At 37.4% G+C, this 23522-nt stretch overlaps 1 protein-coding gene across 1 annotated transcript; it reads right to left on the bottom strand.

Annotated features, from left to right (window-relative positions):
- Positions 1 to 1868: 1868 nt before the first annotated feature.
- LOC135729915 (probable glutamate receptor) lies at positions 1869 to 18882 on the bottom strand. The gene is made up of 10 exons (XM_065247814.1): positions 18841 to 18882; positions 18443 to 18526; positions 12759 to 12790; positions 12467 to 12646; positions 11664 to 11890; positions 11065 to 11162; positions 10628 to 10845; positions 9047 to 9266; positions 4190 to 4434; positions 1869 to 2517 (listed from the first exon to the last, which is right to left on the bottom strand). Exons 2-10 carry the CDS (start codon positions 18504 to 18506, stop codon positions 2422 to 2424), a joined length of 1380 nt encoding a protein of 459 aa, XP_065103886.1. The 5' UTR covers positions 18507 to 18526; positions 18841 to 18882; the 3' UTR covers positions 1869 to 2421.
- Between the last annotated feature and the right edge of the window lie 4640 nt (positions 18883 to 23522).

Here is a 23522-nt window from a genome sequence, read left to right as displayed (position 1 = left end):
TACTTTTGTAAATGTTTTTTCTTCTGTTGTGTTTTGTTATTAGGTCTTTTATTTTGATATCCTGTTCTGTTTCCAGTCTTTTATTTTGATATCATGCCATGCTTTACATTCCACTTCCTGTTTGTTACTATAAAATTGGCCCAAACTTATATCACTCTGCAAAGTATTGTATGTATGTTTCTGCTGCATTACCAAACATTCATCATAGTTTTGTCTTATTCCTGTTTCTGTGCCTGTTCCTGTCTGTTTTGGATATTCTGGATTTCGACCTGTGCCTGTTTTTTGGATTACTTTTTTGGATTGCCCTATTTGGATTTGTTTGCCTGCCCTTCGGGGATTTTACAATTAAACCTTCTTGCATATGGATTAATCTCTCTATTCCTTTGTGTAAGCAGCCCATGTTACAGCACGTTACAACTTTATAGCTTTTTACAAAGGAATTTTCTTCTCACATACATTCAGATATTAGAACAAAAAAGAACATAACACAAATAATAATACTACGAATAATAATAATAACAAGAACAAGCTACGATAGCACATACCGGCAACCGGAAGCGATCAACCCACTTTTCCGGTTTGGTCACCTGATGTTCGACATATACCCTATTCTATGCATGGGCTAGCACGGGGAATGTTATTGGTCGAGTCTGGTTGAGTTTGGAAAAATAAAATGGAGGCCAAGAAGTGGCTGGAGCACAAATTTAGTGTAATTAAAGTTATATAACACCTTTTCATTGCATCTAACAAAAATTTGTATTGTAGTTTATGTGATACAAATATGTGATTCGATATCATATGGCGCTCTCTGTTTATATTTCAAACAGAAATCCATTACGCTGCATATGAAGACCATTATTGAAAATTCGTATCATGTGGAGCATTGTGACCAGTACAAAACTGGTATGTCACTTTGTGATCTTTCTCTTTACTGAAAAGCACAAATGGACGAAGCCAAAGATTATATTGATGAGCTGCTCTCCACAGCAATGTCTGACAAATACTTGTATTCTCAAAGTCTAGTGTGACCGCGGCTTAATATTACACACAACTCACCTTGAGAGGGCGGAGTTTAGTTGTGCTACACAGAATAAACAAAATAAATAAACGATGCATCACTGAAACAATAAACTACAGAGTAAACATTACATGACAAGTAATGCTTAAATGCAAAGATGAGTTGTATTCTGATGTTTAAATTTCTTAAGGATCACAGCGTCGTCCAGGCAATAGTCATCACTTCTGTTTTGTATTAGTATGTCCCAGTGTGTGCATACTGTGTTGTTTACTAGTCAAAAGTAGGTACTTCTCCTAGACAAATGCAGTACATACTATTAGGGCATAGTATAAGGAGGTAAATTGGGACGCAGCTCAGATCTCAGGCTGAAGAACCTGCTGAAGACCAGAGAGCTCAGTAAAGCACAGATTGACCCACTCCACCAACACAAGAGCTGGAGCAAAACAGAACTTTGTGAAAGTACATAACAGTCATTCAGTTTGATGTGGGAAAAGATGTTGTGGTCAGTTGAAACTAGGACAGAACTTTAAAGCATCACCGAACAACAATAAGATCCTTGATTCCGACACAAAAAGACTGTGTTGAAAGCATGAGGCTGTGGGAAGTTTTTACTCTTTAGGGACAATACAAAAAGTTGTGAAAGTCTGCAAGAGAACCTGTTTTAATAGATTACAAAACAAAAATTTGGTGGTTGATTTTAAAGAAAAAAAAATGAAAAGAATTTGGGTCACAAACCTGATAGAAACATCAACAATCTGGAACAATAGACTTACCATAAATAATTTGAATGTGTTAAACATGTGAAGAGTGGCTCTACATAAGTAAAATAATATACACTGCAAGCAACATGTACATATGCAAAATGCATATTTCATATTTTTTTATTTTGTTAAGAAAATTCTTTAACAATGGCACAATAAAAGAAAGGTCTGTGTTTCATGGCACATCATAGCAGACACATCATTCAAATAACTGCAATCAATACACACTGTAGGCTATATTATAGTTTTAGTCATTTTAAAACTTCCTTCTTGACACACATTGTTCTGCTATCACAATAACACAAAGGCTAAGCTTAAAAACCTGAAAAAAAAGACATGTGGAATTTATATAACATCTTGTTCAGTTCTGGCATCATCAGACATTTGGATAATTTAAATGTGCTCCAATTAAATGCATTAAACATCAGTGTTATGTAATAGACCAATTAAACGCTATAGAAATTTTTATTAAAGAATTAATACTGTCAGTTTTTCTATTAATAAAATGGTACACAATGACCTGGGTGAACCTCACAAACATGGATTATATTTTTATACCCAGATTAGCTTTTTAAGATTCATCCACAGAGATGGATTAGTAATGAATAACTATGAGATATAAATGAATATGTGCTGTGAGTTTTAAGCTTTGTTCTTCTCGACAGACTCGGGTGATGTGATCTCGCCACCTCTGAAGCGTCGACCGAGCTCAGCGGACAGAACAGAGCAGCAGGATTTCTGTGAGAAAGAGTTTAACAAACACAGATGACATACTGAATCTATAACATGCATCATAAATATCATCTTTATGATATCTACATGATTTCAGTGCTAGTGTAATATAACATATATACGGTGGTACTGGATGACTGCAACTTGCATATTTGTCACACTTGTGTTTCAGATCACCAAACTAATTTAAATATTAGTCAAAGACAACACAAGTGAACACAATATGCCGTTTTAAATGAAGGTTTTTATTATTAAGGGAAAACAAATTGCAAAACAAAAAGTGTTTACCCCCGAAACCTAATCACTGGTTGAGCCACCCTTAGCAGCAACAACTACAATCAATCATTTGCAATAACTTGCAGTGAGTCTGTTACAGCGCTGTGTAAGAGTTTTGGTCCACTCATCTTTGCAAAATTGTAGTATTTCAGCCACATTTGAGGGTTTTCAAGCATGAACCACCTTTTTAAGATCATACCAGCATCTCAATGGGACTGAGGCAAGGACTTTGACAATGCCACTCCAAAGTCTTCATTTTGTTTTTCTTCAGCCATTCAGTTGTTCACTTGCTGGTGCGTTTTGGATCATTGTCCTGCTGCAGAACCATAGTTCGCTTTAGCTTGAGGTCACAAACAGAATTTGTGGTTCCATTTATCACAGCAAGTCTTTCAGGTCTTGAAGCAGCAAAACAGCCCCTGACCATCACACTACCACCACTATATTTTACTGTTGGTATGATGTTCTTTTTCTGAAATGCTGTGTTACTTTTACACCAGACGTAATGGGACACACTCCTGGGAAGGTTCTCCACTGATCCATGTTTTCGCCATTTGTGGATAATGGCTCTCACTGTGGTTCCCTGAAGTCCCAAAGCTTAAGAAATGGCTTTATAACATTTTCTAGACTGATACATCTCAATTACTTTCGTTCTCATTTGTTTCTCAACTTCTTTTGATCTCAACATGATGTGTAGCTTTTGAGGATCTTTAGGTCTACTTTACTTTGTCAGGCAGGTACTATTTAAGTGATTTCTTGATTGGTGTGGCAGTAATCAGGCCTGGGTGTGCCTAGAAAAACTGATCTTAGGTATGATAAACCACAGTTAAGATATGTTGAACAGGGGGGCAAACACTTTTTCACACAGGGCCATGTAGTTTTGGATTTTGTTTTCTCTTAATAATAAAAAACCTTCATATATACACTTGTGTTATCTTTGACTAATAGTTAAATTTGTTTGATGATCCGCAACATTCAAGTGTGACAAATATGCAAAAACATAAGAAATCTGGAGGGGAGCCAACCCTTTTTTACAACACTGTATCAAGCACTCATTTGTTAGTGATGTAGAGATTTTTCACAGATTCGTGATGTCATTTTTCTCTATGCTTTACATTTATGAGTTTTTGGTAAATTACCTTTTTCTAAGATCTAAACTGTAGCAGAGATGACCCTACAGCAGGGTTCCTCAAATCTTACCCTGGAGGGTCGGAGCACTGCAGAGTTTAGCTTCAACCCTGATCAAACACACCTGGGCAAGCTAATCAAGGTCTTCATGATCACTAGAAAATCACAGGTGAGTAAGTTTGATTAGGGTTAGACCTATACTCTGTAGTGCTCCGGCCCTAGAAGGTAAGATTTGGGGAACCCTGCCCTACAGATTCAGTATATCCTCAGTACATACCTGCTCAGATTTAGCGACGGCGCGTGATTTGGCGCCCAGTTCCATCAAAGCAATGAGAAGTCCCAATCCCAGACCAAACGCCAGTAATAAGAAGATTCCCTTCAGACTGCTGGCCTTCAGTGGAGCGCTCGTATCGCTCTTAGCCACACAACTGCTTGCCCACCACTTACTGCGGAAATAATCCAGCTCGCCAGACTCACTGAGACCGAGAATACCAACACTCAGATTCTTTATGAGAGGAGAGCCTGAGGACATAAACACACACACAGCATTATGAGACTCTTTCATCATATCATGTTTGAGATCCACCCATGTGTAGGACATTTGCACCTGACCTCTGTAGAAGCACTCAAGTCTGATTTTGACAGAGAGGAGCGTGTGCCCTTTACCAGACAAGGGATCGTCTCTTATCTAAACACTTAGAGACCTTCATGTGCCATCTCTCCTCAGTTAACATTTGCTTCTTGTGACCTCTTACTTTTCACAGCTCGTTGCCTTTCAGATGTTCACATTTTTGTTTGTCTTCAGGAGGACAAATCCACTGGATCAGCCTCCATGTGAAATGAGTGTATTGATTTCTGATTGAATTCCCTTATAATTGCAGTCACAGTCTGGTGCTTATAAGAAACTGTAATGCCAGAGGCTTAAAGGCACAAAACATAAGATTTTTACTTAAAATAAAAAAAACTACTAGCACAGTGTTATATATTTTGTTAACATGTGAACAGCGGGACACTTTAGAATCTAAAGAGCATTTGATTGGACAGAAAATTGAATAAGAAACTGAAGTAAAAAGTCTTTTATATGAAGATAATATTTTTTTCAGTGTTTTGGCCACACCAGTTTATATGTAGGGAATAATTGACGACAGGCCATTGAATTATAAGAAAATAATGCACACCCAAGGTGCAATGCGGCACGACAAGAAGCGGCGTGTGCATTATTTTCCAATAATTCAAAGGACCGGAGTCAATTATTCCTCTTATACCACGATTACCACAAACATTGTTCTGGTGCCTATTTTTAAGACATTTGACAAGTTAGGTGTGCGGTTATCAGAAATTAATGCATACCCATGGAACATTTCTCAGCCAATCAGAATACAGCATTCATTTTTGACTAAACTCCGCCCACAGTAATACGTCAGTCGTCAGCTAAGCTGCTATCGAATCACAACACACTAAACAAGCTAAACCATCAGAACTCGATATGTATTTCTGAAGGAGGGACTTCAAAGAACAAGGAAGACATCAGTCTGTTTTGAGGACAGTGAAAACAGCACAGATAAGTAAATTGTGTGAAAAATACCACGTTTTTTTTACATGTGAAACATAAACACATGTTATATTGTGCACTGTAAACACAATCAAAGCTTCAAAAACACAGAAAGACCGGGATATTTAAAATTGAGGGGTGAGCTGTTGGTTGCAATATCACAATCTCACCACTAGATGTCGTAAAAATTTACACACACCTTTAAACAATTTATTTTGATGTAACACGATTGATGCAGTTTCTGTTTCAAAGTTGCATCATTTTGAACTGAATTAAATTGATAACTTTTTGGCTTAACTTGATGTTTTTATTTTGAAAGAACATGATATCTGATCATTAAACACTGATCTACTGGCTGTCCTTCAACGTGATGCCCAGCTGATACGCGACCAACGACCACCGGCTGAACCAGTTTAATCCGCTTACCCGTTTCGTTTCGTGTTTATATATATAAATATATATTAATCTCTCTCAAGGGTTTTTGTCCTCCTAGGAGTTTTCCCACAGGGTTTTTCTCCTAGCTGGGTTTTTCATCCCCGGGAAAGTCAGCCAACATTGGCTTAACTTAGCACTTTACTGTATACGTTACATTATTAATACGCTCGCTTGTGCGGTTTAACCTTAGCCGCTATATTCTACATCTTATATTATCTATCGATTATTCTGTGTTTTTCTCTACATCTATTCATGTAAAGCTGCTTTGAAACAATTAACAATTGTGAATGCGCTATATAAATAAAATTGAATTGAATTGAATATATCAAGTTTACTTATTTTAAACATGTTAATTAAACGTGATTTTCAAATTTAGGCAGGGAATTTCCAGTTCCCAGCATGCTTTGAATGGGACTAAATAATGACAGCAAATGTATAAATAAGTGCTATTTTATGCATTTTCAATCAGGATGAAATAAGGAGGAGACATATTAGTGTTTAGTATTCTGTTGTTTTTGGTATTCAAAGTAACAATGAAATTAAAATGAAAAACTGTAAATTGTTGTTGGAATATTGTGGTATTTTTTTTTTACAAATGACTTTGAAATTCAGCCCTACGTTTTATCATTTCAGAAGCCGTTTCACTTTGCCACTGGGAAAATAAGACGATTGCTACTTCGTTTGTGTCATGTTGGTGTTTTTTTAGGAGGTTACCATTATGCTGAAGAGTAGAGCATTGGTTAGGTGGTGAACAGACTGACTGAAGATATTTTGAATGTTGCTTGATCTGAAGGCATTATATTAATAAATGCCATGATCAGCTTTTGATTCTGACTTTCATGTCAGTGTGCATTGTATAAAAAAGTTAGATAAAAGTTATCAAAGATTGAATAAAACAAATAGTTTTTTATTTAAAAATTGTGTTGGGTTTACATGATTCACTTATGTTGTGTCTACATTAAGTATTTGTTTTTTCATGCTAAGTAAACATAATTCAGTCATGTTTTATAGACATGAAGTCATTGAGTAGAGCTAACATGATCACTTCATGTTGAGATAAATTGAATCATGTTCAGCCAATGAGCTATTTTTCGAGTGTATGGCATTTGAGATCGGTTGGACACTGAAGCGCTGCATGATGTCAGACTCAACCAGCTGATGGAAACCACATATACGTGTGTTTGACTTCATGCGTACCGTACATCATCAAAGTATCGTGAGAGTGATAAGAAAGCAGTACTCTTGGTTCAATGTCATATGGCATTAATCTGCTCAGTGCCTCATGTGGAAGCAGTCATTCACATGCAGAGGTCAAAACATCTCGCGCACCACACTGTGTAGTACCATGTGAATACTATAGTATTAAAATAACGGATCTTGCACAAATTAATGTTTTTGCACAACCATGGAACAAAACTTTTTGTGTTTATTTAGTCTTCTGACATTATGATGGAAAATATTTATTTAGATGCATAATCTCAACTTTAAGTGTGAATATAATGTGTCATTAATGCCAAAGAGGGGCACATATGGAACACTGTAGAAAAATTCTGTTTTACTGTCAGCTGGTTACCAGTAACTTACTGTAGATTTTACATTTATGTTATTTACTGGCAAAAGTTTGTTTAAGGTAAATGAACATGAAACATTTTCAGTCTTTATCTTCTACAGTAAATTACTGGCAACCAGCTGCATAATTACAGCTAATTTTGTACTTACACTCTGAGGATATTTTGGGGATTTCCACCTGGATTTGGCCTACCCAATTTCAAAAGCTTCTCATACCCACAAGCAGAGGTGCACATACAAACGTTTGGTATCATTTTACAGGAAACCCTTTGAAATTACATAAAACACTGTTAAAAGTGCTCAACATGGTTGTATGTGTTGTCAGTCCTCTAATAAACACAAACATAAATAGGCGCTTTTTGATGTTTTTTTCTAAAGTCTGTATTTAAAAGTGTATAACTCTGGCCCTGAGTGGTAACGAAACCTGCAGACAGTTTTGTTTGATTCCAGCAATTGCCAGCTTACAGAGAAAAAAAGGAATTTTTTCTCTATCATAATAAATGCAAAAGTTATTTTACTCCAACTGATGGGAGGAATAATACGCTTTTTGTAAACAATTTCTGCCTAAAAACATTTGAAGTGCTCCCATAACCACATACAGTGGAATAAATGCAATTTCTTTATATCATTTTGCAGAAAACCCTTTGAAGTTACATAAAAAGCTGCTGTTTGTGACAAATATTGTTATTTATGTTGTTTTTCATATGCTAAAACACCAAATTTTCTTTTTTATGTTGTAAATACTTTCTTTGATAGTGTATAACTCTGGTTCTGGATGGTCTAGCAGACTGCAGACAGTAAACACCCAAAAAAGGAATGAACTCTTTATCATGTCGCATTCAAAAGATATTCTTATTTTACTGAAGGGTGTGAAAATACATTTTTCATATAAATATTAATTTTTTGTTTTGCACATATAATAAATAGCAAGGGATTAATTATGCACACAACCAAAGAAAATGCTGTGAATGGACTCATTGTTTAGAGTAGGACCTAAAATAAAAGATGGTGTATCATTTGTGGCTATCTGTGCTATCTGAGGCAGTTCACACTCAAGTTTCACATGTGTTTACAAAAGACCATTTTTACCTTATTATTCATTCGATGATTGTTGGATATGTGTTGATATTAGAACAAAAATAACAATGTAGCCTTATTCCTGAGAATGAGAGCTTTCATTTGATATAAGACTTGCCCATGTTTGTCATATTTGAAAAATATGAAATATGTGAATATTAAATCATATAATAAATTGTCGGGGGGTGATAGTGTAAATTAAGTGTAAATAACTTTCTTACAGTAAAACATATCTCAAAGGGATGTATATCTGCAGAAAGTAGAGAGTCTAAGCTTTCAAACAGTATCTCATATGTGGTACTGGGTCCATGACATATTTGTCATATTAAGTCAAAATAAGATAATTCTGGACCCGGTACAGGGTCCACAGAGTCAAACAATTAACAACCATATGGGTTTGATGAAAACACACACATACTGATAGATAAAGCATATGTGAAATGAAGTCAAGTCAATGTAATTGTTAGTGTTATATTTGTTGTGATGAATATAGTACTGTACCTAAAGGTGCGGCGATGCTGTAGCCCCTCATGCCAATGATTTCAGGAGCTCGTGTGAGGTTACAGTATCTGGCCACTGCGAGGTCGAGGGACACAGACTCGCCGATGAAGGCGTAATTTCCTTTCAGAGCTCGACGGAAACCTTCTGCGGCATTGAGTGAATAACTCTGAGCATTCTTTATGTGCTCGTAGATCCTCTGGTATGTGGGGTTGTTTGAGTTCTGCACACATATAGACAACAGACATTATTATACACACACTATATCACATATAAACATTTGCTAATACAGTATTTTTGATGAAGTCTCTTTGGTTTCAAAGCTCTTGAAGACCTTCTCCACTCTGCAATCTTACATATATCTGCACATCAAGATGACTTAAAATCATGTATTAAAATAAGCTGAAACGACATTTCTTAGTGTTAGTTATTATTTTTCATTGCGCTCTGATGGTAGTTTGTACATATTTTAAGAGGTGGCTATTTCGCATTTATTTATACAAAGACATTTGTACATTTTTGGTACAATTTGCTTTCGCCCCTGTGGCCTTGGGGTTTAAGGGCGGGGTTTTATTGTTTTATGATAATCGTACGTTTTTATACGATTCAATAGCCAACTCGTAAAATATGTATAAAGATCATGCATCAAACAAACAAACAAACAAGCTTTATAATATTTTATTTGGAGGAAACTGTGAGTCATGGGTCTTTAAATAATGTTGTGCTAATAGGGAGGCTTTAAAGTACAAAAGGTTGAAGATCTCATTAAAAGCTTTATAAAAAGAAGTCGGGTTTAGACTCGTTGTTTCAACTTTTTAAATGTTTCACAAAGTATTTTTTACTTAAACATACAGCACTGTGCAAAAGTCTTAGGGCACCATGCATGCCACGGTAGATTTGTTGTTTTTGCAATGTTTTAGCGATCATATATAATTATTTCTACAGTCTTTTTATTGGAATACAACCAGAAAATACAGGACATGTAGTATTAAAAACAGTATAAAAGTATAAGCTGAAGTGTCAAGTATTTAGGGTAAACTCCCCTTCCACTTGAGCAACTGCAGGATCTCTTAAACTGAAAATGAAATTAAATCCTAATTTCTAATTCTAATCAATGACTTCATTCTCCTCAAAAACGCTCAAGATGTGTTTCATGCCAAGAGAAATCGCACTAAATACTGACTGATGCCTGAAGAAGACATTTAGTTCAAAAAGTTGTTTTGTTTTTAATTTTGTGTATACATTTCCTGTATTTTCTGTTTGTGTCTTAATAAAAAGAATGAAAAATTAATATGGAAGGACATTAAAATGTTGCTAAAACGACAAAGCTGGTGATGGTGGCCTAAGACTTTTACACAGTACTGTGTAAGTTGAAAAAAAAAAACTTTTTTTAGAGGTTACCGATTGAAGTTGAATTTTTTTTAGTTGGTCCAACTTTTCAATTTTTACAGTGTGGTAGCAAAATAACATTTGAATTGTCTGGACAGACAGACAGATTGTTATTGTTTATACGACTGATATTTCAGGACACTATCAAAACTTAATCATGTAAAAGGTTGAACGTGTAAATAAGTTGTGAGTTACCTTGAAAAAAGCAAAAGAGGAGGAGTCTTTAATGGTCCCGTACTCAATGACGTTTTGATTGGCAAGGTCTTCAAAGCTTTTGATTGACAGCTGCTGGCTGTCTGAATGCAGCCATGAACTCAGGTTGGCAAAGTAAGAAACGAGAAGCACTAATGAGAAGAGCCACCAGATGGAGGAAATGATCCGTCCTGAAAGAGCCCTGGGGTGAGGACCCGCACCTAAAAAACATCACTTTCATTGTCCATGACATGTAATGCAGATTTGGTAATTCCAGTGAGGGAATCTAATAGTGTTTGCAATGTTGTTGTTTACACAGAAAATAAACAAATAACATTTCAGTGTGGTCAACACCTGCGTTTCTGTAGCTCAGCTGGTAAAACACGCTATAGTACTGTATTGTTTCAGTGTGTATGTGATGGGGTTTGTGGATAAATCACCTTGAAGAGTCAATGCTCCTACAGTATACCAGAAACTGTGAGAAAGTGTGAATGAATTCTGCTCTTTCTCTGGTTGCTCCCATTCGCATGGACTTATCCTGAAAAACATTCATGAGCTGCCATTATTACCCCACAACAAACATCACAGATTCACAGAGCATTTATAAATAGTTATTTTACCATCAGTCAGTAGACTTTACAAACAAGTGGGTGGTGATGGCGCAGTGGATAAGACACACGCGTTTGGTATGAGAGACCCGGGTTCGAATCCACTGTGACACACCATTGTGTCCCTGAACAAGACACTTAACCCCTAGTTGTTCCAGAGGCGTGTGAAAAAGTCGAATGGAGTGTTTTTTCTGATGATGATGTATTAAGCTGAAGAAAGAAGTCTATATACAGTACATCTATACTAGTCAACATTTGAAGTGCATCAAAAAAGTTCTTCAAAGTTGCCCTAAGGCAAGAACGGGTATTGGGTACTGGTTTAAGACCACTTTTATGAAAGGTTTGATCTAGAAATAGATTTAGAATGTACATTATGGGCTAATTTTCTTTGAGTAAATGAACTGAATCTAGCCAAATCATAATCATCTTACCGTGCCACTAAGAAGATACAGAGAGAGGTCAGCAGGTAAGCAACCAGTACACCAATCCACATCTCAGTGGAGAACAGATTGAGAAGACTGAAAAACTGTGATTCATCGGAGGCCTGATCTTTCCTCAAGATGAAACTAAGGCCAGTCTGCATGAAGGGTTTGGTCATATCCACGACTGCCTCACGCTTAGCTGTAAGAGTGAGCGGAGCCACGGCTATGTCTGCTTCCTGGAGACAGCATCAACACACACACACACATAGTAAAAATAAAGATGAATTATTACATGCCTTCACACAAAACATGGGACTGCCAGAATAATGTTACAAGGAGCTAGAAATTATAACAAGACAGGATCCTGACAGTTAGAGGGTAGGGTGGTAACATTTATTGATAAAATGCCTCAAGGAAAATATGAAAGATTTGTAAATATTTTATGTAGACGTAAAATCATAATAATGCTACAATTAAATGTTGCTGATAAGTCCATATTGTAGGCTTCTCGTTCCTTTGCAGGATCTATCCAAACAAACAAAAAATGTGTTTACATGTCTTAACAGGATAAGCGATCACAGAAATTAAAATGGAGTTAACTATTATAATGGGAATTGTATTGGTTTTAAAGGAAACTATATTTGTCTCTGATGAGCTCTACTGGTATTTGTTGGTTTCTATTGTTGGGATGCATTGGTAAACAGCTGATGGTTCATCATGGAATTAAATCCATTAGATTTGTGTGAAATGATCTTCTTTTTTAGCAGGTAGGACACAGCAAAGATTACATTAGCAGAGATTGTGTCACTAACCCCTCTGACAATCTCTCCAATCATGCCATTCCAGTGTCCACTTTCATCTGTTATTCCGTACCGGCCATCCTTCACTAGCTGAATGTCATATTTAAAATTCAGTTTCTTAGAGAGAGCTGAGAGCAGGTCAATGCAGAAGCCCTCCAGTTCAGAACCTTTAGACATTGCATATGGTTCTTCCTGAATAAAATGATGAGATATGTTATTCAGTTACATATTATTAAAAAACCAAATACACAGATCAGAAGTTTATTGAGAGGAGCTGTATGTTAGTGTAATTCATATAACGCACCTTGATCGTTGTCACCCTTAATGTTTTTGGTCCTGAAAACAACAAAAATATATCCATTATAAATCAAATGAACCAGCCTGCAATACCCCATCTGCCCCCTGGTTAATTGATGTTCTCTGTGACCAGTGTTCAAGTGGCACAAGCAAAAAAAACCCTACAAAACAAATTGAACAATTATTGTTCCTCTCACACGCTTTTCAAAACATTTTCCTTTCTTCTTTCTTTGTAGCCTCCAAATCTTCAATACTCATCTTGCTAAATCTGTCTGCTGATTTTGACAAAATTAACCACCAGATCCTCCAGTCAACCCCTCATGACAAAAGGCATCTCTTGAATTGCACCACATTGGTTTAAGTCTTATCTCTCAGGTAGGTCCTTTAGTGTGTCTTAGAGGGGTGAGATCTCTAAGTCACAACATTTCGCTACTGGGATTCCTCAGGGCTCAGTGCTTGGACCACTCTTCTTTTCCATCTACTTGTCCGTTGGATCTGTCATCTGTAAATATGGCTTTCCCTATCACTGCAATGTTGATCAAACACAACTTTAATTCTTTTTCAATCATATGCTCAGACATTATCTGCTTACATCTCAGCTTGCCTGGTAAAGATGAAGGACCATAACCTTCACATCAATCTTGCAATGCTGAACTGCTTTTGGCCTTAGCCAAATCCAACACTTCGTCACTACTTCTTTATAGGTATGTCAACCATCACTCCTTCCAAGACAGTCAGGAACCTTGAAGCAGTGATTGATGACCACTTAACCTTTAGAAACCATATTACTAAAATGGCCCGGTCCTGCAGATTTGACTTTATCAACATTAGGAAGATCAGACCCTTCCTATCAGTGCGTGCTACATAATTCAGTCAAGACTATTCTAATGCTTTCTAAGCGGGGCTTCCAGGATGCAGTGTTAGACCTCTGCAAATAATTCAGAATGCCGCAGCAAGATTGGTCTTTAATGAGCCAAAGAGTGCGCACGTCACACCTCTTTTTATCAGTTTGCAAAGCGTCTTGAATTAAATGCAAGAGTCTGATGTTTGCTTTCAAGGCAACCACTGGCTCTGCTTCCCTGTACCTTAACTCACTAGTTAGACTTATGTACTCTGTAAAAGCCTACATTCTGCAAGTGAATGTTGACTTCTTGTACCATCCCAAAGCGGCACTAAATCACTCTCGCACACTTTACCTGTTCTCTACTGGTGGAGTGAGCTACCTAAGTGGCCGATCACACCAAACGCGTTTAAAATGCTTGAAAACGTGAGGCGGACAGCACTACCTTTATTTCAGTGACTTCTGAAAAGAGCAGTGCACTGCGTTTTTTTATATTACTCGGCAACCACCAGGGCAGCTGTCCTGTCAATCAAATATTGTAGCGTGAGCACTCCTTTGCTTTTAATTGTCATATTAGCAGAAACTTAAAAAAAGGACACTTGCTCTGACCTTGATCGAGGGTGAGAGCTGCACAAACACGCAAGAGACACACGATTTGACAGACTCACTGTGCATATTGTGTATTACAACTTTTCAGATCCGATCTGTGCATCCTGTAGCGCTCTGCCATTTTCCGGATTATCTGCACTGTTTTTATGGCAATGACATTGCGCTGGCACAACAATCTGCCTCGACGTCTTGATGTTTTTATGTGACGCGACAGCAACTGAAAAGCTACACAAATGCGATCAGAGCGGTCAGACTGAAATGGATTTCCAGAATTCGAAACGTATTTCAAACCACCTCTGGATGTAGGCTGAATTTTTGAATTTCTGATTTTTGGCTGTTCACAAATTCTAAATGTGATTGGATATGCACCAAAATCGGATTTGGACTGACAGTGTGAACAAGGTCTGAGTGACTGGTAACAGACAATTACGCTTTTCAACCACATGGGGGTGCCGTAAGCCAATCTTACATGGAAAACAACTAAGTGTTGCTTTAAGCAGCTATTAGGCAAGGATAACAGTGACCACATAGAAAAACCTCAGCAGGGCTGTTTGACTCTTGACCCCATGTCTAGGCATGTCCAAAATAAAAACAGCCACCAGAAGGCACTATCATTTTTTATGTGTAAAAAATGAAATTGGAAGAAACTGAAAGTTTACATCGAAATGTTTTACTTATTTTCTCACATTGCAGAAATGACTATAAAATCATCTTATCACTACCGAGTGAATATTGCATAAGGGCCCATCTAAAGATCTCACCCGCTGTGACATCAAATGGGTGAGTTTATTAAAAGCTCAAAAAACTACTAAAGACTAGTGAATTAAAATGTAGCCTAAAAAAACTCCACCACTTTGTCTCCTGCCTTACTTTTCTGACCAAGAGTGATTGGGTGATAGCTATTGCAAGAAGATCTGATGAACTGGATCTAAACCGTGGATTTGTCGAAACATAATCTAGTGTACTTGAGCTGTAGACCTGTTGATCCAACAATACCTGGGCTTAGTAGTTTGTTCAAATAACCTTAAGTTTGACCAGTAGTAATATTGACGCCTGCTTCGGCAAACAGTATTAATAATTTTGTTATTGTAACAATCTGATTTTACCAGCGTTCAGACATCCCTGAGAAACGCGTCTAAGAATATCTCAGGAGTCTAGTAAACAAGAGTAGAGGAGAAAAGACTGCACATCTTAATTTGGCCGGACAGCACACAGACGGCATTCCTCTCTGCTAATGAAGCTTTCTTCATGCTGAGATCTCCTTCCAACAGCCACTAATATTCCCAAATTTAGCAGACGTACACAATGTCTTACTTGTGTTGAAACGGTCGCCTCATGACCACTAATCTTACTTTGACCAATTGAGACGTAAGTGCAGATAGCTGGAGATGAACAAAAGCTGGTCTTTGAGAGCGAGACGCCTCCCGCAGCGGAACCGATTGGCTGAGAGTTTGAGAAACTTCCAGCAGCTTTCTAAAGAGACTGTTTACAAAATGATGGGAAACTGACCCACATGTCTGACTGCAGACTCTTTTACAAGTTGTTTCTTTTATTATTATAATGTTGTTTTCAAGTGCTTTCACATTGACCAGCAGACATACTGAGACATGCATCAATATAGAGTTTATAATCTTAATATGAAGGTTTTTCATGAAGAGGTCTTTGTCTCTTTATGCATTTAAATTGAGTTTGAATTAATAACAATAATTTCCATATTTCTTTCCTTAGTATTTCTGTAAAACTGCATTGGTATTAAAAATAATTTAAAATGGATTATATATGAGCATTTAGCAGATAAACCACAACAAATAAAACGTGATCTGAAGCAAAAAAGATAATATGTAAAAACTATCGCTTTTTTAAAATCTAGGGATCTCAGCAAGCAATTTTGTTTTTTTAAAAGATGTCTAATAGCTGTCCAAACACTGTCAAGATGTCTAGGCCAAAACAAGGCAAAAAGTAAAAGCTGCTCGACTTAAAACAATTACTTTAATTGGTACACCTAAAAAAATTTAATTATAAACTTAATGTTTCTCACTTTAAATATTGAAACAGTTTCAACTAGAAAAGTTGAGAAAATTTAAGTTGGAAAAAAAAATTTTTTTTAGGCATAACCAATTGAAGTGAAAATGTAATAGGCATCTAACCATTCCTTAAAAAAGCTAAATAAATAAATAAAACCAAACACATTTTCATTACTGTGGACCTTACTTACATGATGAAATATCAAACATCTCACAATTTATTTAGGAAAATTTAAATCACATTTAATTCAAGTTTATTTTTACTATTTATTTATTTTGCCTGGGATCTCTCTTTAGAATTATGGGTAATGTAGTTTTCACTGGGAATTCATCTTAAAATTTCTGTGTTTACAGATGTATTTTATTTTCTCATTGACACAACAAATGATAAATGTGTTATTTAAAACTAAATAAATGAGTTTGTTGCAGGGTTAAGGGTAAATGCTGACAGTTTGTCTTGTTTGTGACACACAGCAGGTCTCCATCAGCATCACAGCGTATCACTGACATCCATCATCCTCAATTCAATCCATGAAAAGCATACATGCCATCCAAACTGAAGTCATGTCATTGGCTGCCCCGCATTAATGTCTGCTTGTTTAGCGGAGGCTAATTGATTAATCACACTCATTATAGTGAATGAAAGCAGTTTTATATGCTTTCAATGCAGCTTGCTCTATGCCAGGCTGAATGCCAGCGAGACAGATCCATGCCAACATGTCGTCTTAGACCAATATTGACTCTCTGCCTACATCATGCTTAGAATCTGGAAATGTCCGGGTCAAATCTGATTGTCGGACTGTCAATTTCAGTCCATCATAAAACAAACTTGTTTACAGGGCTGTTATAAATGTGTGTATATGTTATTTTCAATTAGGTAAATTTAATTTAAATTGACCCTATTTTGTTTTAGAATGATAACAAAGTACTGCTTTCATAGAAAACATTGAATGTAAAAGCGAATGTCATGCATTTGTTGTATGAATGAGTTGTCCAGAGTGTTTTTAAGATGCATGAATGAAGTTAAACAAAGCTCTGATTGTGCACATACATTTGTTTGATGTAAACTCTCCTTTAAACATCTGCCAGTTGCACCAGCTGGAAGTACACCTGGTTGTCTGAACATAAAACTACTTTTACGTCCTACGTAGAATTTACACCTGTTGCACCATCCAGAGCACATCTGAGACTATACTTAAAGTCTTAACGTGTTTTTTATGGCAAAAACAGAAATAATTTAATTGACGATTAGTGTGTCTTATTCACACAAGATATGCAAGTAGTGGGCTTTCTGTGTGTTCACACAGCCGCTGGCGAGAGGGTCAAAGGGGCTGGAAGTCTTTCATTTTCAATGGACGGTGTGAGCGTCAAGGAGAGTTCAACTTTATGGTAATGAGCTTTGGTTCGGCGGCAACCAATTGCAAGGTGGAAATCAATAGAAGTCCCTCGCTTGAGAGGATCCCTGAGAATGAATTAGAGCATCAAAGGGTCCTATACTCTTGATCTATAGCGTCATTTCCAGGACAGACAAAGTGTTTTTTGACACTCTCGCAGGCGGTGTAAACTTTACGGTTTCATGCAGAATGAGAAACTGCACCAATAAATTATTTTTCACAAAGCCAGACCTAGCTAAGCCCGTCTACACCCAACTTTTTACGTCCAACTGATGCAACTGGAGAAACAAGTATACATTCCTTAAAGAGATAATTCACCAAAAAATGAAAATTTATCCATGTTTGGAACAACATGAGGGTGAGTAAATGATGAAAGAATTAAAATTTTTGAATGAACTATCGCTTAAAATCCAGCTAAAGTTATTCAGATGACATTTAGCATTAAACAATCCAACTGCATCATAGCAATTTAAGTGTTGATACTTCAACTGCACTTCTAAAAACAATCTAAAAATAAAAAAGTTGAATAAAGTCTATTTTTAAAACCATTTCAATAATAAATGAACAATAATAAATAATAAATAACTTTCTCAGAGGACAAAACTAAATTCTTTTCATGAAGAGAAAACCATTTCACTGCTGAGGTGCAGTAAATTAAAATGTGATAAAATATTTTATACAAACCTTGAGCCTGGCAAGTTAATCAATTTGGATTGCTTTAAATACACAAATGAACTTCAAATAAATAAATAAAAACAGTATTGCTTACAGTTATTGACTTGACAGTGATCTTACTACCATTGATATTATGTTGTGACTTTACCTGCAGCGCAGACAACAGACAGCAGTGCTGCTGATGAGATAAAGATGAGTGCGTATGAAGCCATTTTACTTCTTATTATTCACACTGGAGATGACAAAAAAAACACATTATTCTCAATATACTTGTTTTATACTTCATGTACTTCAATCATATTTCTAATACACTAAAGTATACTACTTTTTTACCTGCAAAGCGTGATTTATTTGATATTTCACATATGCAATCAAGTCTTTCACATGAACTAATATCTAAGCACCAATATCTTTTAATATTTTATACAAATAATGTTGTATTTTATGTGCATTTGTAAAAATTACATTCCATGCAATATTTTACGATAAAACATTTTAAGAAAGCATTTTCAAAGTAGGTGAAATATGAGCAAAAATGCATCTTACCCTAAAATGTGGTCACCCTCTTGTTATTGATGAATGTTTGAAGTTGCTCTCTATATAAACCCTTCACATACACCCAAGGGACTGAGAGGAGCCAATAAGAGAAGAGGGGAAGTTCAGGAGTGGAACGAAAGAGTGGGTGATGTCTGACCGCAAGAGATCCACATGGATTTAGATGAGGGGGACTGAACTTTGGACAAAAAATACCAAGCATGTGATCCTGCAAACATGGGATTTAAAAGGCGTGCAATGCACAGAACAACGCTGACTTGAATATCTGCAGATGCAAACATATACTGTAAGTGGGGGCAGGGCCATAGCTAAAGAATTTTGGTGCCCCTGAAAAAATCTAGACGTGGGCCCCATAACCCTTCACCCATATACTGTATAAGATATGAGCATGTAGGCCAGCATGCAACCTAATAAGGATTTCTTACAAAATAACAAAATGGATTGCAATAAAAAATCACTGATGAGCAAAACCTCTAAAAAGATAAACATTTATATACTGTAAATATACATCACAATGCCATTAGGCTGTTAAGTAACATTGTGTAACTAATACAATCATTATAGCTTAGCAAAAGATAAGAAATTGTTACATAATTTTTATTAAAAAGACCAGCAATATAATTCCAGTTTTTCCAATAGCTTTATCAGTCTGGTATTAAACAGCTGATTAAAAAAATGTAAAATTAAACCACTTAAATTACTCCGTGTCCTAATTTCGGATGAAGATTATGGTACTGCATAATATATCTCTAAACAAAGATAATAAATATATCCAACCAAGAACAGTGTGTTGTATTCATGTTTTATTGACTATAATAAATTGCATCAACAGCCGGCAGGTCTGTAAGGTCTGTGGCATGCGTCGTGTCCCTTTTCTGGTTGTGTTGTTCAAAACAACTCTGTTTACAACAGCGCAAAAAAAAACAGTGATGTTGAACTTTTGGATCAGATTAAACCATTTTAATAAAGTGGAGAAGAGAAGATATTTGGGAAATGTTATTTTTCTTTTGTTTTCATTAAAATCACAGACACAGAACTTATATGTTGTATAAGTTCACAGAGAATATATTTTATGTTTTATTAACACAATGGGGGCCGGTATAGGATAGGTTCTGGATTTTGTGGGGCCCTCTGGGTAATGGGGGCCCCTATAATTGTCAAACCCTTTTCACCCCACTAGCGAGGCTGTGAATGGGGGGGGGAGTTATCGGTGGACTTCTTTTGCCTCCGTGAAATGGCCTAATCCTAATTTATAACCCTGTAGAATGGACCCTGGCATGATATATAAGATGTTTTTGAACCTCTGCACCATGGCTTTAGTACAGAGAAGCTAAAATAGTATGAGGCAACTTGAAAGCTGGAGTGAAACTAAACAACCGTGATAAATACACAACCATGGTGTGCGGCTTTGCCTCTCGAATCCTAATGAAGTGAACTTTTGTTTCAGAGACAGCCTACGATCTCTGTCACTCAAAGAGCCATGTAAATCCCAAGGCGGTTTTTAGTCGCCCAAAAGGATTCGGATATGGTCCTCTCACCAGCCATGGTAGTCTTGGTAACAGTAGCCCTCGGCATTCCAGAGCTTTTGTACTTTTTGGTCAGAAATGACTAAGAATAGTTCCTATTATTTCAAAGGATGTGTTTGTGGTAATCGAAGGGTAAAACTTGGCGACACATCTTGAAAACATTTTGGTGCACAACACAAACCATTTTCAGTAAAACCTAGCACTTTAAAAAGAAAAATATAAAATATATATAAAATGAAAAAAAGACCTAGTAGCGATGTTTGGGTCTGAGAAGTAATTGAGCATCAAGTGTCGGGCACGGCTGTATTCCATTAAATTTTTTCTCAACGGGAGTCCTGTGTGCACAACCAAAAGGTTGGAAAGGGCGAACACAAATGAAAGCCGGTCTTCTCAGAAAGGACCATTATTACCACACAGGGGGCCAAATCTTCAAACAAAACCCATCTGCGTTCTCTTTAAACAAGTACTGAATCTAGTTTCAGATAAATACACTATATACAAAGGCACTTGCAGTAGTTGTTCTGGGATGTCTGTAATGTGTTATTTAAGCATGGCATTACTGTACATCTGGATATATCATCAAAATGTTAGTTAGTTAGGTAATGTATTTGTTTTTGCTAGTAATGTAAAGGGAATTCAAAGGCAACTAGGCTTGTTGTCATAGGTGATATATTTCAACAACTACAAGGTTGGAATTCAGGCAAAGTGCCAGCTTAGTACACATGTAGCTGACAAGACCGGCTGGTTACTATCAATGGTTTAATAGTCATTTCACCCCATTAATTCTTAAACATCTCCTGGTGGTGTGGTGGTAATCAGTGACCCCTACCTTTGCCACCCCCTCAGCTTAACCCGGTTATACAGTACAGTAAATCAGGACATAATAAAAAATAATCTAGTCTTTAGCAGTTAAGGTCAGTTTGATCATATTAATTATAAGAAAGAGTAATCATTAATAATAAGTACAGTATTATTGTGCCCTGCCATTATCCCCCCAATGGACCTTATTTTGTACATAGTAAATGCTAAAGGAATTGGTAGTCAGTTTAACAGGTTAATATTTTGAATGTGTCAAATTAAGAAAAGAAATGACGCTAGGAAAAAAGAGAAACATGTTTAGAAGTTTGATACCGCTTTATAATCATTGGAAAGTGCCCACTCTTTTCATAGAAAAAAGAGGCACTACGGAGACCATACCTCACTGAAGGAGCGGAATGGTCTCACACTCCAGGCAAGGATATTTCAAACTGTCACCACCGTGACACTGAAGAAGCGCAGACCCCTCTGAGGGAACACAGTTACCCACCAGAATGTGCTAAATGATAGAAGGGGTCCCGACGTGCTCACCCCTAAGCCGAGCCGCCCAGCCAGCCGCCCAGTGTTATAAGTTGTTACCTTGGAGGACATGGGCCACCACTTGCTCAACATAAGATGTAAAATCATGCGAAGGTGATGGGCATCACCCATCCCGCCGCTCCACATATCTGCTAGAGTGGCACCTTGCGGCAATGCCCAAGAGGAGGCCACATCTCTGCTGGAGTGAGCTCTCACATTAAATGGGCATGGCAGATCTTGGGATTGGTACACGATGGAGATGACATCCACGATTCAGTGCGCCAACCTCTGTTTGGATGCAGTCTTCCCCATCTGCAATTCTCCAAAGCAGACAAAGAGTTGGTCAGACTCTTGATGTTCTGAGTGCAGTCTAGGTAAAAGTGCAGAGTGCGTACTAGACACAACAATTATAGGGTTGAATCTTCCCCCTGGAGGGGAGCGCTTGCAAGTTTCCCACCTGGTTCAGAAAGGGAGTGGTGGGAACTTTGGGCATGCGGTCAGGCCGAGGTCTCTGGACGACATGAGAATCTCTCAGCCCAAACTCTAGGCACTTATGGGAAACAGAGAACACCTGCAGATCCCACTTCCTCTTGGTGGAGGCGAGCACCATCAGGAGAACGGTCTTTTCAATTCAATTCAATTCAATTCAATTTTATTTATATAGCGCTTTTCACAATTTGGTAATTGTATCAAAGCAGCTTTACATAATAGATGTAGTGAAAAGCACAGAAAATCGTCAGATAGCATAACATAATACACGATAGCACAAGCAGCTAAATTTGCTGCGGCTATAAATCAACATTATAAGCAAACGTATTACTAATGTAACGTATAGAAGTTAAGCCCAAAAAGGCTGTCTCCTCGGGTTGAAAAACCCCCTAGGAGAAAAAAACCCCGGAATTTAGCCGGGGAAGTAAAAAAAAGTCCTAGGAGGAAAAAACCCTTGGGAGATATATATATATATACACATTGAAACGGAAGGAGATTAAGCGGAGATTAAGCGGGTTCTGCCGGTGGTCTTTGGTCAGGCATCAGCTGGACATCACGTTGAAGAACAGCCAGTAGATCAGAGGTGTGCCGACTTTCACATTTACCGGAACTGGATCTGGATCTGTTTGTCTTATTGTCCTTGGGATTGAGGACGAGACAGGGAGAGAGAAACAAAATCTTATTAGCGTAGGGGCCGTTCACATAAAAAGCAAGTGTCACACAGTAATGTGGTTTTAGTCAGCTCGGTTCCGAGCAGGCTAACTATTGCTGGTTAAGTGTATTACATATAGTTGATGATTTTAGAAACAGGTCTTCTTCATATGGGCCCCTTTTTGAGCCTGAGAGGACTACTGAGAGGTCCCAAGAGGGAATGAGCTGTGGTCTAGGTGGATTTAACCTCCTTGCACACGTTAGGAATCTATTAATCAGATTGTTCTGTTCCAGAGACCTACCCTAGACAAAAAAAGTAATGGGCAACAAACCTGGCCACATACATTATGAGGGTAAATGTAAAGGTTTCTTTAATCCCTCTTGTAGGAAGGACAACACTGACGTGATGGCACACCTCTGAGGGTTATTCCTGCCTAAGGAACACAAGGACGAGAAAAAAGGTGCCACTAAAAGGCATAGAGCTGAAAGGCATCTAGCCTGGGCGATGGAATCTGCCACAGCTGGTGATAAGCGAGCTGGGGTGCCCAGGAGCCAGAGATGAAAGTTCCAAAGGTCTAGCCCCGGGTGCCAAAACTTGCCTTGCCTCTGAGAAAGAAGATCCCTCCTCAGAAGAATCGGCCAGGGAGAAGATGTCGCTAGGAGGAGAACTCT

Source organism: Paramisgurnus dabryanus, chromosome 11 (assembly GCF_030506205.2).
Source record: "Paramisgurnus dabryanus chromosome 11, PD_genome_1.1, whole genome shotgun sequence".
NCBI lineage: Eukaryota > Metazoa > Chordata > Actinopteri > Cypriniformes > Cobitidae > Paramisgurnus > Paramisgurnus dabryanus.
Note: the sequence above shows the minus strand (reverse complement) of the source record. Positions and strands in the feature narration are given on the sequence as shown.